This window comes from Peromyscus eremicus, chromosome X (genome assembly GCF_949786415.1).
Source record: "Peromyscus eremicus chromosome X, PerEre_H2_v1, whole genome shotgun sequence".
NCBI classification, from domain to species: Eukaryota; Metazoa; Chordata; class Mammalia; order Rodentia; family Cricetidae; genus Peromyscus; species Peromyscus eremicus.
Genome location: NC_081439.1, coordinates 49,858,010 through 49,869,851, shown reverse-complemented (window position 1 = coordinate 49,869,851; position 11,842 = coordinate 49,858,010). Strand labels below are relative to the sequence as shown.

The following is an 11,842-nucleotide window of genomic DNA, read 5'->3' as shown; positions in this document are numbered from 1 at the left end:
AAAAGCCCCACCACCTGGGCACCAAGAGAGAAACCTAGGACCCTATGGAGGCCACTCTCCTTCAAACCATCTTGGGCACAACTTCTCCCTCATTTACTCTCAGACAACCTCCTGAATAGCCTGGCACTGATGAAATACTTTGCTATTCCACGGGGCATTTTGTTTTTTACTTGATGGCTGTACTCAGTCTTGACTGGTAGCCTCGGTGCTTGTTTAGGCTCTTTCCCATTGCTGAGGGACTTTCCACTCTGGGGTCCTTACTGATCTAGACTTGTAGAGTGGACCTGAGATTCTCAAGCCTCCACAACATGGCAGGGGCCAGTCTCTCCCAAGTGAGGGGAACCAAACACTCTCCTGAATAAGTGTGAAATCCAGGACTTATCCCATCCTAATCATTAGAAACTTCCAATAATCTCAGTGTTGCAGAAAGGCACACACAAACAAAGTGTGTCCTCTCGGGTAGGTAAGTCTTTGGGTACATAAGATGTGTCAGAACCTAATCCAGGCTAGAAACACACTGGGGCCAATAAACAGTACCCCCAAACACACATGTTATCTCTGAAGTACATGGTGAACTGGACCGCATCCCCTGGGTGGGAACTTGCACTCACAATCTGCTGTGACTGTTTCCTGGGCACAAAGGGGTAGGGGAACTTATTCAAGTTCCTCACACTTATTCAGAGGACACACGCTTCTGTACATCAGGCTGTGTGTCTGGTAGTGTGATACCATGGAGCCTCCTTGCCTTGGAGTTGATAAGATTTCAGTGGATGGAGGAAGGCAATGTCTGGGAATGATCTGGTCAGTCCAGTTCTCACTCCTGTTGTTCAGGTGCCTTGTGGTTTCAGTCAGTGTGGTTTCCTTGAGAAGGCACTCCTTGAGGGGAAAGTGAAGAGGAAGAGCTGGAGCCCATGGTTGACTCGGCCCATCTCAGTCCACGGCAGAACCAGAGCCATTTTGTTGTAGACACTCCTGGCATTTCTGGTCTTTGACAAGTCTGAGGCCTGCGACAGGCCCCCAAACACTTCCAGCTTTTACCAAGAAAAGACACTGTCCACTTTTCTTGGGATCCTTGCACCCTCAACTGCCTAGCCAACCTCTCCCTCCTGCTTGCCTCAAGACCACTGTGTGGTTCGGACAGATGGTTTGGCTTTCCCCTATCCTGATCTCTTGTGCCCGTTTTCTGACAGCAGCTGGCACTTACCCCAGGACCTGTTGTTTGCCACCCAGATTCTAATAAAATTTTCCTTGGGCTTCCTTCTGAGCATGTGTACACACACACACACACACACACACACACACACACACACACACACTAACCAGAGTAAGACTGGAAAGAGGAAAGCCCTATCTCCCCAGAAATGGAGATAATCTTTGTAGGAAAGCAAGCAGGAGAGCCGAGAATCAGAGCCCAGCTGGGAGACTTTTTGAGTCTGCACCACTGACCCCAGTGAAGCTCCTGAGTGACAGACAGCAGGAGTAACTGTAAGGAAGAGGCTGCTCCTCACACACACTAGACCTGCAGGACAGGAAGCTCTCCTGGTGGGAGACAGAGTGCCTCCGGAACAACTCCAGGAAAGGAATGACCAGCCCCGAATCTCTCCATGTGCCAGAAGAGGACACAGTATGTGGGCTGCAGAGACCCAGGGCTCTGGCCTGCCGCTCCCCGACACAGCACCAAGAGGTACCTGTTAGAGGCAGCTGACTCTCAGAACTTCCCTCTTAAGCCAGAGCAGCTGGACCAGCACTGCTGTATGCACCCACGGGTTTCTGCTGTTCTCAACCTTGGCCAAAGAAGCTGCTTTTGGCAGCGGACAGTGACTCATCCCTGGTCAAACTGCCGAGAATAAGTGACCCTTGGGATGTCAGCCCTAAATGGGCTATGTGTATCAGGCCCCACCCCCACCCCCACCCCCAAGGCTCAGGGAACATGACAGAAGCAGAGACAGAGAGAGTGTCCTAAGTGGAGGATGGGGAAGAACACTGTGTCATGGTGTCTTCTGCACATGACATTTGGCCACAGTACTCATGAACTCAGGGCAACTTGTGAGGAGACCTGGACAGGAGCATGCCGGTCACTTTTCCAGCACAGGTTGGGGGAAGAGGCTCAAGAGGCCAGTCTCCTTGCAGAAGAGCTATTGGTAGTTGATGGATGTTAGGGGCAGGGAGAGAGAGCCATTTGTCTTCAAGAGTGTGGCCTGTGGTAGATCGTGGTAGACTGCCCAGGCTCAGGTGGTTGGTTCCATACCCACGTGCATCTGGGCAGTACTAAAAAGCCTAGTGTATGACTTTTTAAATGATTTTAAAAGAATATCTGACGAGGACATGAAAGTGGAAGGGGATGTTTGTGCCTGGATATGGGGGTATGGGGGTCTCCCAGTGGGGAGTGGTAGGAGGCATTGAGGGTGGATGTAATCAAGATACATTGTATTATATATGTAGGAAATTTTCAAAGAGTAATTATAAAATCCACCTTTAACATTTTCTAGAGTGTCTTGTTTTTGTCTTAGTGAGACAGGGTTTCTCTGTGTAGCTTTGGAGCCTGTCCTGGAACTCACTCTGTAGACCAGACTGGCCTGGAACTCACAGTGATCCTCCTGCCTCTGCCTCCCAAGTGCTGGAATTAAAGGCACGGGATACCACCGCCCGGCCATTTTGTAGAGCTTCATACATAAGAACATTCTTCACAGAAAAGATCTTACAAAGAGGAGAGTCAGGCATTAAGCATACATCAATCATTCAATACCGAAAAGGAGTATCACCACCCAATCACAATCCTAGAGTCACAAAGGAGCCTTCCGTTGTATCATCTTATGATGAACGGCTAGCTTAAACGGGGTAGAAATGGGCCCAGAATGGCCAAGACACTCTTTACACCCAAATATCTTGTTTGACACTATTGGTCCGTATGATCATGACAGTGAGGGCTTTAAAAAAGATTGGTAGTGCCATACATAGTTCAAACACATCAATAAAATATCCCGGCACCACGGAACACCGAGCATAGACACCACCGGTCCAGGCATATAACGATCCTCGATTTGTGGTACACATAGTAGTTCAAACGGCCTGGAGAAGAATGGCCTTGTCGATACCATATGTGGTCTGCTGAGAAAATTAGCTATCCCTATGCAGAGAACCCTACTGGATATGCTACACAAACTTCATGTAGATAAAGACCTGACTGTAAGAGGCAAGAGCATTTAGATCTTAGAAGGGCACGCAGAGTCTATGTTTTGGGCATTTCCTTCCTCCCTGCTTCCTGCATTCTGTCTTCCTTTCTCCTAGGGATCAAACCCAGGGTACTGTGGATGCTTGGCAAGTGGGACACCACAGAGCTGTTAGCCCTGGCTCCCGAAACTGATTCTAGTTTGTGTTTGTGTTTACTTTTTACATTGACATGCAAAGTATCAGCTTCAATGATGGCTCTCCCTTGCATAGCTTCTTTTTGTAGTTTCTCTGACTCCTCTTATCCTTTCTGGCCTTACTGCCCTGCCTGGACCTCCAGCCTCACACTCTCTCACCCCAGTAGTCTCCTTTCTGCTTTCAGATCACATGTGTTTATCAATCACCCACCCAGCCCACCTCAAGACCTCTATTTTCCCTCTGTGGATCCCCCCTGTAGTCCAGAAACTATTTCTTAGTACAAGTATCTATAAAATAAAAACCCTAGCCATGAGGCGCTTTTTTTTTTCTTTTACATCTGAGTGTAATATTACCAAGATTCTCTCCTGTTCACACAATACAGTACACAGCAGGTACAAATTCAAGCAACAAGGCCCTTAAAGGAATACTGTGTCCACACACATGGACTGGCATTTAAATTTATACCTCGTTAAATCAGCGATCACAAAATGGGAAACGGAGCCTAAACAGCTTAAAGGAGTTCAATTTGTACCAGGCCTGGCACAGAAGAGCCAAGAGATTCAGAAGTGTGAGAATCTGTGAAAGCTTAATAGTAACCTGAGTGTCAACCCCCTTCAGATGGAAAAATTCTTTCCATGTTTGGTGTACCGGGGCAACGGGATTGGCCTGTGTTTCTGGTGGGAGTGAAGATTGTCACAGAGAGCACGTTGGGCCAGCCTGAGCTACATAGTGAGGTCCCATCTCAGATAACACCCCACAAATTAAATAGCCCAAGTCGTCATTGTTTGTAAAGCTGGAGCTATGCATAAATCACAGAGCAGCCAGGGATTCTGTTTTTGGAGGTATGCTCCATCTCTGAGGCTTTTACAGGAGTCTTCTATGATTAAGATACAAACATGCTCTTGTTAATAGTGAGAAAAGAGCCTCACTGCCCATTTACTGTAGGGTGGCGGGACATCACCACCGCGCTATAAGCATCTACCTGAATGCTAGTCCACAGTGGCGAGGATTTAAGCTATAAGGCCCTCATAGGCAACGTGGATGGGTCTGTCAGGTAAAATGGACCGCGCGAGAAGCTAGCCGCGGAAAGAAGCCTGCGGTATGGTTTCAACTACATAACTCCATGTAAACCGCATTGTTTTGAGGATGTGTACCCTAAAGCGTTCCGCAGGGAGAACTGGGGAGCTGGCTGGATTTTCCAGATTTCATTATCAATTGCTTCAATTACCAGGTGTCACACCCACAGGCCGAAGGGTGCCAGCCTGTTTTGGCCCCGTTTCTTATTTTGACTCCTGTACCCAGGAGGTCCAAAGCCTAACCGTGTGAAACATTTTTACCCAGGACTTGGCTCAGGATAAGTAATTTCTGAGTATTACACGTTGTGTGTGTGTGTGTGTGTGTGTGTGTGTGTGTGTGTGTGTGTGTGGTGTGACTGTGTGTGTGGTGTGACTGTGTGTGTGGTGTGACTGTGTGTGTGTGTTTGGAGCGGGCATCTGCACCAGAAACGGTAGCGTTAAGGAAGTTTATTTAGTGCGGGCAACACAGTTTCCCCTGTCACAAGTTTTGTCCTCCGCCCAGCAGTAAACAACCTCCAACACTTGAGAAGTGCCAGGGAACACGCTCAGCTCCCTGGGAGGCCGCGATAGGTTTATTTGCTCCCCACAGTGAGGTAGGAATTCAAGTTGTTTTCATTGGCCAGGTGTCTAGGGGCCTCAGCAGCCTTCTGGACCAACTGTCATTCTCCTGCCTTCAGTTCGGAAGCCCTTGATTACTTTGTAACAAAAGTGTGCAAGTTATTTCTCCGCCTCAGACTCTGCCTCTGGGCTGTCTCTCCCGTTCCAGAGCCCCGGTACCAGAATATTTAAATCACTGTGGCGTTAAATACGTTTTAATATCTGATAGGGCCAGTTTCTGCGCATTGCACTTTTTTTTTTTCCTTTCAGGAACGTGTTCGGGCCCGCGGCAGGGGGCGGGGTCGCGCCTCCGCCTCGGCTCTGGTTCCAGCCGAGCCTCACTGACGCCGCCGCCGAGATGGAAATCCCGAGGCTGCTCCCCGCTCGCGGGACACCACAGGGCGGCGGCGGCGGCGGCTGCTGCCCCGCGGGTGGCGGCGGGGTCCACCGAGCCCCGGACTCTCTGGCTTGTCAGGCCCCCACGCGCCGCCTCCTACTGCTCCGGGGGGCCCAAGATGGCGGGCCGGGGCCGCGGAGCGCAGAGGCCCAGAGGGCCTCACGGGGCCTGGGCCCGAGCCCCAGCACGAACCGGTTGGCGCCCAGGCCGGATCACCCGAGCCGCGGCGGCGGCGGCAGCGGCGGCGGCGGCGGCGGCGGAGGAGGAGGAGGCGGAGGCGGCGGCGGCGGCGGAGGAGGAGGAGGAGGAGGAGGAGGAGGCGGCAGCGGTGGCAGCGGCGGCGGCAGCAGCGGCGGCGGCGGCGGCGACGACTTCTTCCTGTTGCTGCTTGACCCGGTGGGTGGCGATGTAGAAACAGTGGGCTCGGAGCAGGCCGGAGGAGGAGGAGGAGGAGGAGGAGGAGGAGGAGGAGGAGGAGGAGGAGGAGGAGGAGGGCGGCCGGTGTGGAGGGAGGAGGCCGAGGCAGGCCCGGGGCCCGAGCGGCGGCCCGAGAGCCGCGCGAACCCCGCGGGGCGGCCCGAGCCGGGCCCCCGCTGCCTGTCGGCCGTCCCGGCTGCGTCGCCGCTGCCCGCGGCGGGCCCGGGCCCGGGCCCCGCGGCGGCCTTCGCGGGCACCATCACTATCCACAACCAGGACTTGCTGCTGCGCTTCGAGAACGGCGTCCTCACCCTGACCACGCCCCCGCTGCCGGCCTGGGAGCCGGGGGTCGCGCCTTTCCCGCAGCTGCCGCCGCCGCCGCCGCCGGGGGGACTGATCGCCCCGCAGGCCGGGTTTCCGCCCGCCGCCGCGGCGCAGCTGGGCGACTGCCCCGAGCTGCCACCGGACCTCCTGCTGGCGGAGCCGGCGGAACCCGCGCCCGCCCCGGCGCCTCCGGAGGAGGAGGCCGAGGCCCCGGCCGCCGCCCAGAGCCCCCGCGGGCCTCTCGTCCCGGGCCCGGGCGTGGTGCTGTACCTGTGCCCCGAGGCGCAGTGCGGACAGACCTTCGCCAAGAAGCACCAGCTGAAGGTGCACCTGCTGACACACAGCAGCAGCCAGGGCCAGCGGCCCTTCAAGTGCCCCCTGAGCGGCTGCGGCTGGACCTTCACCACGTCTTACAAGCTCAAGAGACACCTGCAGTCGCACGACAAGCTGCGGCCATTCGGCTGCCCGGTGGAGGGCTGTGGCAAGAGCTTCACCACCGTGTACAACCTGAAAGCGCACATGAAGGGGCACGAGCAGGAGAACTCCTTCAAGTGCGAGGTGTGCGAGGAGAGCTTCCCCACGCAGGCCAAGCTCAGCACCCACCAGCGCAGCCACTTCGAGCCCGAGAGGCCTTACCAGTGTGCGTTCTCTGGCTGCAAGAAGACGTTCATTACTGTGAGTGCCCTGTTTTCTCATAACCGCGCCCATTTCAGGGAACAGGAACTCTTTGCCTGCTCCTTCCCTGGCTGCAGCAAGCAGTATGACAAGGCTTGCAGGCTCAAGATTCACCTGCGCAGCCACACGGGAGAGAGACCTTTCCTTTGTGACTTTGACGGCTGCGGCTGGAACTTCACCAGCATGTCCAAGCTCTTAAGACACAAGAGGAAGCACGAGGACGACCGCAGATTCACCTGTCCCGTGGAGGGCTGTGGCAAGTCCTTCACCAGGGCCGAACACCTGAAAGGCCACAGCATCACCCACCTGGGCACGAAGCCTTTCGTGTGCCCCGTGGAAGGCTGCTGTGCCAGGTTCTCCGCCCGGAGCAGTCTCTACATCCACTCCAAGAAGCACCTGCAGGACGTGGGCGCTTGGAAAAACCGTTGCCCGGTCTCCACCTGTAACAAACTCTTCACGTCCAAGCACAGCATGAAGACCCACATGGCCAAGAGGCACAACCTCAGCCAGGACCTCTTGGCCCAGCTAGAAGCCGCCAACTCCCTGACGCCCAGCAGCGAGCTCACCAGCCAGGGGCAGAACGATCTCAGTGGTGCAGAGCTGGTGTCTCTCTTCTCCGATGTGCCTGGCCACAGTTCTGCTGCGGTGCTGGACACGGCCTTGGTCAATTCTGGGATCTTGACTATTGACGTGGCCTCTGTGAACTCGACTCTCGCGGGAGGTCTCCCTGCCGATAATAATAACCATTCCTTAGGGCAAGCGGTGGACCCCCGGGCCCTGAGGGCCCCCAGTGACCTTCCCCAGAGTCTGGATACCTCTCTCTTCTTCGGAACCTCGGTGACTGGTTATCAGCAGAGCCCCTTAGACATGGACGATGTCTCCGGCGGAAACGTGGGGCTCTTTGGCTCCTTGGCTCTGAAAAACTCAAGCCTGGAGCCCCAGGTTTTGACGCCCAGCAATAAGTTAACCGTGGACACGGAAGCTCTGACCCCCTCCAGCACCCTCTGTGAAAACAGTGTCTCCGAACTACTGACCCCTGCCAAAGCCGATTGGAACGTGCATCCCGAGTCTGACTTCTTTGGGCACGAGGAAGAAACCCAGTTTGGATTCTCCAATCCAACAGGAAGCCATGGTTCTCAGAAAGAAACAGATCTGATCACGGTGACTGGCTCCCCCTTCTTGGTATGAACCCATTCTGCCTGTGCCCTGCCGTGTGGCTCACTTTTGTGACGCTCCAATCTGAGGATGTTCGGGATGGAGTGCTTACGTGCAGTCGTTTCTTGCTGCCTTGCGAAGGGACGCGTCTGTGGACTTCAAATTTAGAGATTTAAATTCTCATCCCGAGTCTGGAACTGATGAGTTCTGTGACCGTGAGCAAGTCTCTTAACCTAGCTGAGCCTTAATTCAATATTTATAAAAGTAGGCGTTTTGTCTAGATTGTTTCTATTTCCTTTTCAACTGTATTTCCATTATTTGTACTCCTTTGGCATAATTTTTTTAGAGTATTTTATAGTGGTTACATTTGATTCTAATGTAATGAAAAGGGATTTGATCCCTTTGAACATTAAATGATCGGTGATAGATGAACTGGTGTTTTTAACTTTTAATATGAATCTTACCTCATTTCTATAATATCCGTAATATTAGTAGAGTGCAAAAATGTGGAATATTATTTGGGTGTTTGGTCTTTTGTCAGTCTTCTTGTGTTGTATTTCTATAGGAGGTTTTAATTTTTGTTTTGGAAAATGTCAGGGTTTTGATATATTTACAAGCATATTCTAAAATATTGCCTCATTACCATTGAACAAGTGGCCTTATATTAGTCATTTAGTCTTGCTGAGCCTTACTTTCCTAGCTTTACAGTGGTCATAGAAATGCACATTATTCTCATGCATTTTGAATTTTTTTATGCTTGTGATTGTTACTGAAGGGAAAATACATGTTTTGGCTTTTGTGAATCTTTAGTTTTCTTGCCTCCGTGTTTCCCCTCTTAAAGTCTTAGACAACAGAAGTTAGCAAATGTTTATGTCATAGTTTTGCAGCCAGTAAAAGTTTACGAGCATTAAGTATACATGGGATTTTGTTCCTTCCACAGATTGTGGAGGACTTTCTCTACAGAGTTCTTATTTACACAGTTCTGTTTGTCCAGTTTACTAGTGTCTGCTCTGAATCAAAGCCAGTTCTTGGCCTAATTCTACTAATTCAATAAAATTGGGGAATGGACCAGAAGGAAATGTTCATTTCTCTGTCCTGGGGCCCTCATTCCTAGCCCTCTCTGGAATAAGAGGCTTGCTGTGCATTTTGAAACACTGTCAATTTTAACACAAATATAGCATTTTATGATTTATATAGAAATTTCTTATCTAATATATTTGATCATCATAATCTTGATGAGAAAGTGTGAACTTCAACCGATATTAAAGCTTTCCTGACCTATGACAAATGGAGTTCACTTAGTAAATATATTTGTAGTTCAAATCAAGGAGGAAATATTTCTACCTCTCCCATTCTGCTCTTCTGAATTCCCTGATCATTTTGCTTTTGAGCAGTTCTTTTGTTCCTCCTAAGTATGTACTGGTACCCTTATGCTGTTGTGCTAAAACCCCCTTACTGTTGTCCCTAGTATATGCACCCGTCTGTGCCATGCTTCTACCTATTTCCCTAATTAGACACTTCTTTGTGATCACCCCTGTCTCTCTCACATGATCAAATTTTATTCACAGTAATTACTGCAGTCAGTGTATGCACTGAGAAGGTATTTTCTGAATCCAGATTACAAGTGTGTTTGTAGGAGTCAGATGATAACGGGGTTATTTTTTTCTATAAGGTCTGATGACAAGTACCTCTCTAAATTTGTTCACCATGTTTTCTACTAGCAAATAGTTGTTCTGAACCACTCAACTTCAATACTGTTTTCATGAGGATACTTGAAAAGATTTTATAGTACCTTGGCAATATATAATTTGCCACTTTGAAATGAGTTATATACTATCTTTATAATTTGTAAATTGGTTGAACCTATTCAGTGAAAAGGTAAAAAGCAGACAATAATTTGTAATTTAAAGAAGTAGTTGAGTTTTTGTGTGTCCAAGCGTCAATAATATTATTCTCTTAGCACTTTGAAAAGATTTCAAGGACTATTTTAGAAATGCATTTTCACAAGTTAAAACAAACATTTCTCATTTTATTTTGCAAGGACTGCAAAGGCCTGAGGTAAACACACTTCATAAACAGTTATTAAGATATATAACCATAAAGATATTTTAAAGTGTCACTGTTTCTTTTACATTTCTTCCAATTAAAGATCATAATAAAATATTCTTACCTATAGTCTGTAGAATTTCCAAAGTATAAATTTTACCTTCTTGATGATAACAAATCATGTTATCCTTATGATTTCTCTACAAACACTGTCCTAGCATGGGGGTGGAGTGACGGTAATTGCAGTCAGAAATGGGACTACTACTAGCATAATGGCTGTGTTTCTGTTCTTAACATAAATTTGACATTTTTAAAATGATGAGTCATGAGTTAGTTTTATCTCCTTTGCCTTTTGTGTTTTTCATTCTTTCTTGATTTATTAAAATTTGCCAATTTAATTGTTAATAATAATGTCTTATAAGAAGGTTGTTTTCAAAGTGTCCTGGTTCATTTAAAATATGTTAATCTTGATATTTTGTCACTTACTTTATTATAATATTAAATAATTCCAAGTCTTGAGTAGTAGAAATAAAATTTCATAGATTGTCAGGTTGTCTTTCAGAAAATGCTTCATATTTCCATCTGGAAATGAAAATGATTTAGTATAACTGAATATTTAGAATATTAGCTCTCTGTTTGGAGCTATTCATAACCCTTTAGTATTAAACATATCCACTTGGGTATTTAATAATGCAAAAATATAACTTATTTACCTCACTCAAAATATGTCATAATCGAAATGTAAAACGGGATTAAATTGTGTATGTCTATTGCTTTTGAAAAATACAGGGTTTTTTTTCTTCCACTTTTTTTTAAGGGAGAAAGGGTTTATTTTTGCTCACAGTTCCATATTATTATCTGTCATACTGGAGAAGTTAAGCAGCAGGAACTTGAGGGAGCTGATCACATCACACATGCAACCAGAACAGAGAACAAGGAGTGAATGCATGCTCATCATTTCTCCACTAAAACATTACAGGGTCCTCTCCTTAGGAAATGGTATCCCCACCCACAATTAAGATGGAATATCTACATCAACACAATATTAACCTAATCAACACAATCCCCCAAGGATCCCAGAGACCATCTTCCTGGTGATCCTATTCTGTCAAGTTGAGAACTAGTACTAACCATCACAGTATGGCATTCCACAAAGGTTGGCGATATAAGATTGTTATACCTGTGCTGCTTTATGATGTACAGAGTTCTTATGGAGAGCTTGTAGGTGTAATTATTATCCTCATTTTACAACTGACAAAATATGAAATGCTAAGAAGTTTATGTGATTTTCATAGTGTCATAATTGTTATGAGTGACTACGTTTGGTAGAGTTGAAAAGTGCTTCCAGAATCCAATCAGATGATGGTTTTCAGCATAATATATTATTGTGGTGTTATGGTTGGCAGACCTAGAAGTGTCAGTCTCTCCAAATCTGATTTTATGTACAGGCATAGAGTATTTCCTCTATTCTAAATTACCCATGAAATTCTTCTAAAAATATTTGCAGCAGTGGGTATAGATGATCTGTAAGAGTATTTTAAAACTTTCCAGATCTGTTCAGTGATCCAGAAAGGTATTTTAAGAACACACATCCCAGCCCCTAAGAGCATACAATATTCTTATTTATATGGAAAACTAAGACTAAGGCTGATAATGAGCATTTTAATTGCTCATGAGGTAGCTGGAATTATCTACTAGAAATATCTTCTAGAGTAAAAAAGTGTCATTATTTTCCTCATGTCACCATCATTTTTCAATGTAAATTTTATATTACATTATATATAATTTT

General features: G+C 47.8%; 1 protein-coding gene across 1 annotated transcript; it reads left to right on the top strand.

Annotated features, from left to right (window-relative positions):
- Positions 1 to 5,124: 5,124 nt before the first annotated feature.
- LOC131899800 (zinc finger X-linked protein ZXDB) lies at positions 5,125 to 9,075 on the top strand. The gene has a single exon (XM_059251266.1). It carries the CDS (start codon positions 5,398 to 5,400, stop codon positions 8,038 to 8,040), a length of 2,643 nt encoding a protein of 880 aa, XP_059107249.1. The 5' UTR covers positions 5,125 to 5,397; the 3' UTR covers positions 8,041 to 9,075.
- Positions 9,076 to 11,842: the final 2,767 nt, after the last annotated feature.

Coding starts and splice junctions, on each gene's coding strand:
- LOC131899800 (XM_059251266.1), top strand. CDS start 5,398: ATGGAAATCCCGAGGCTGCTCCCCGCTCGCGGGACACCACAGGGCGGC.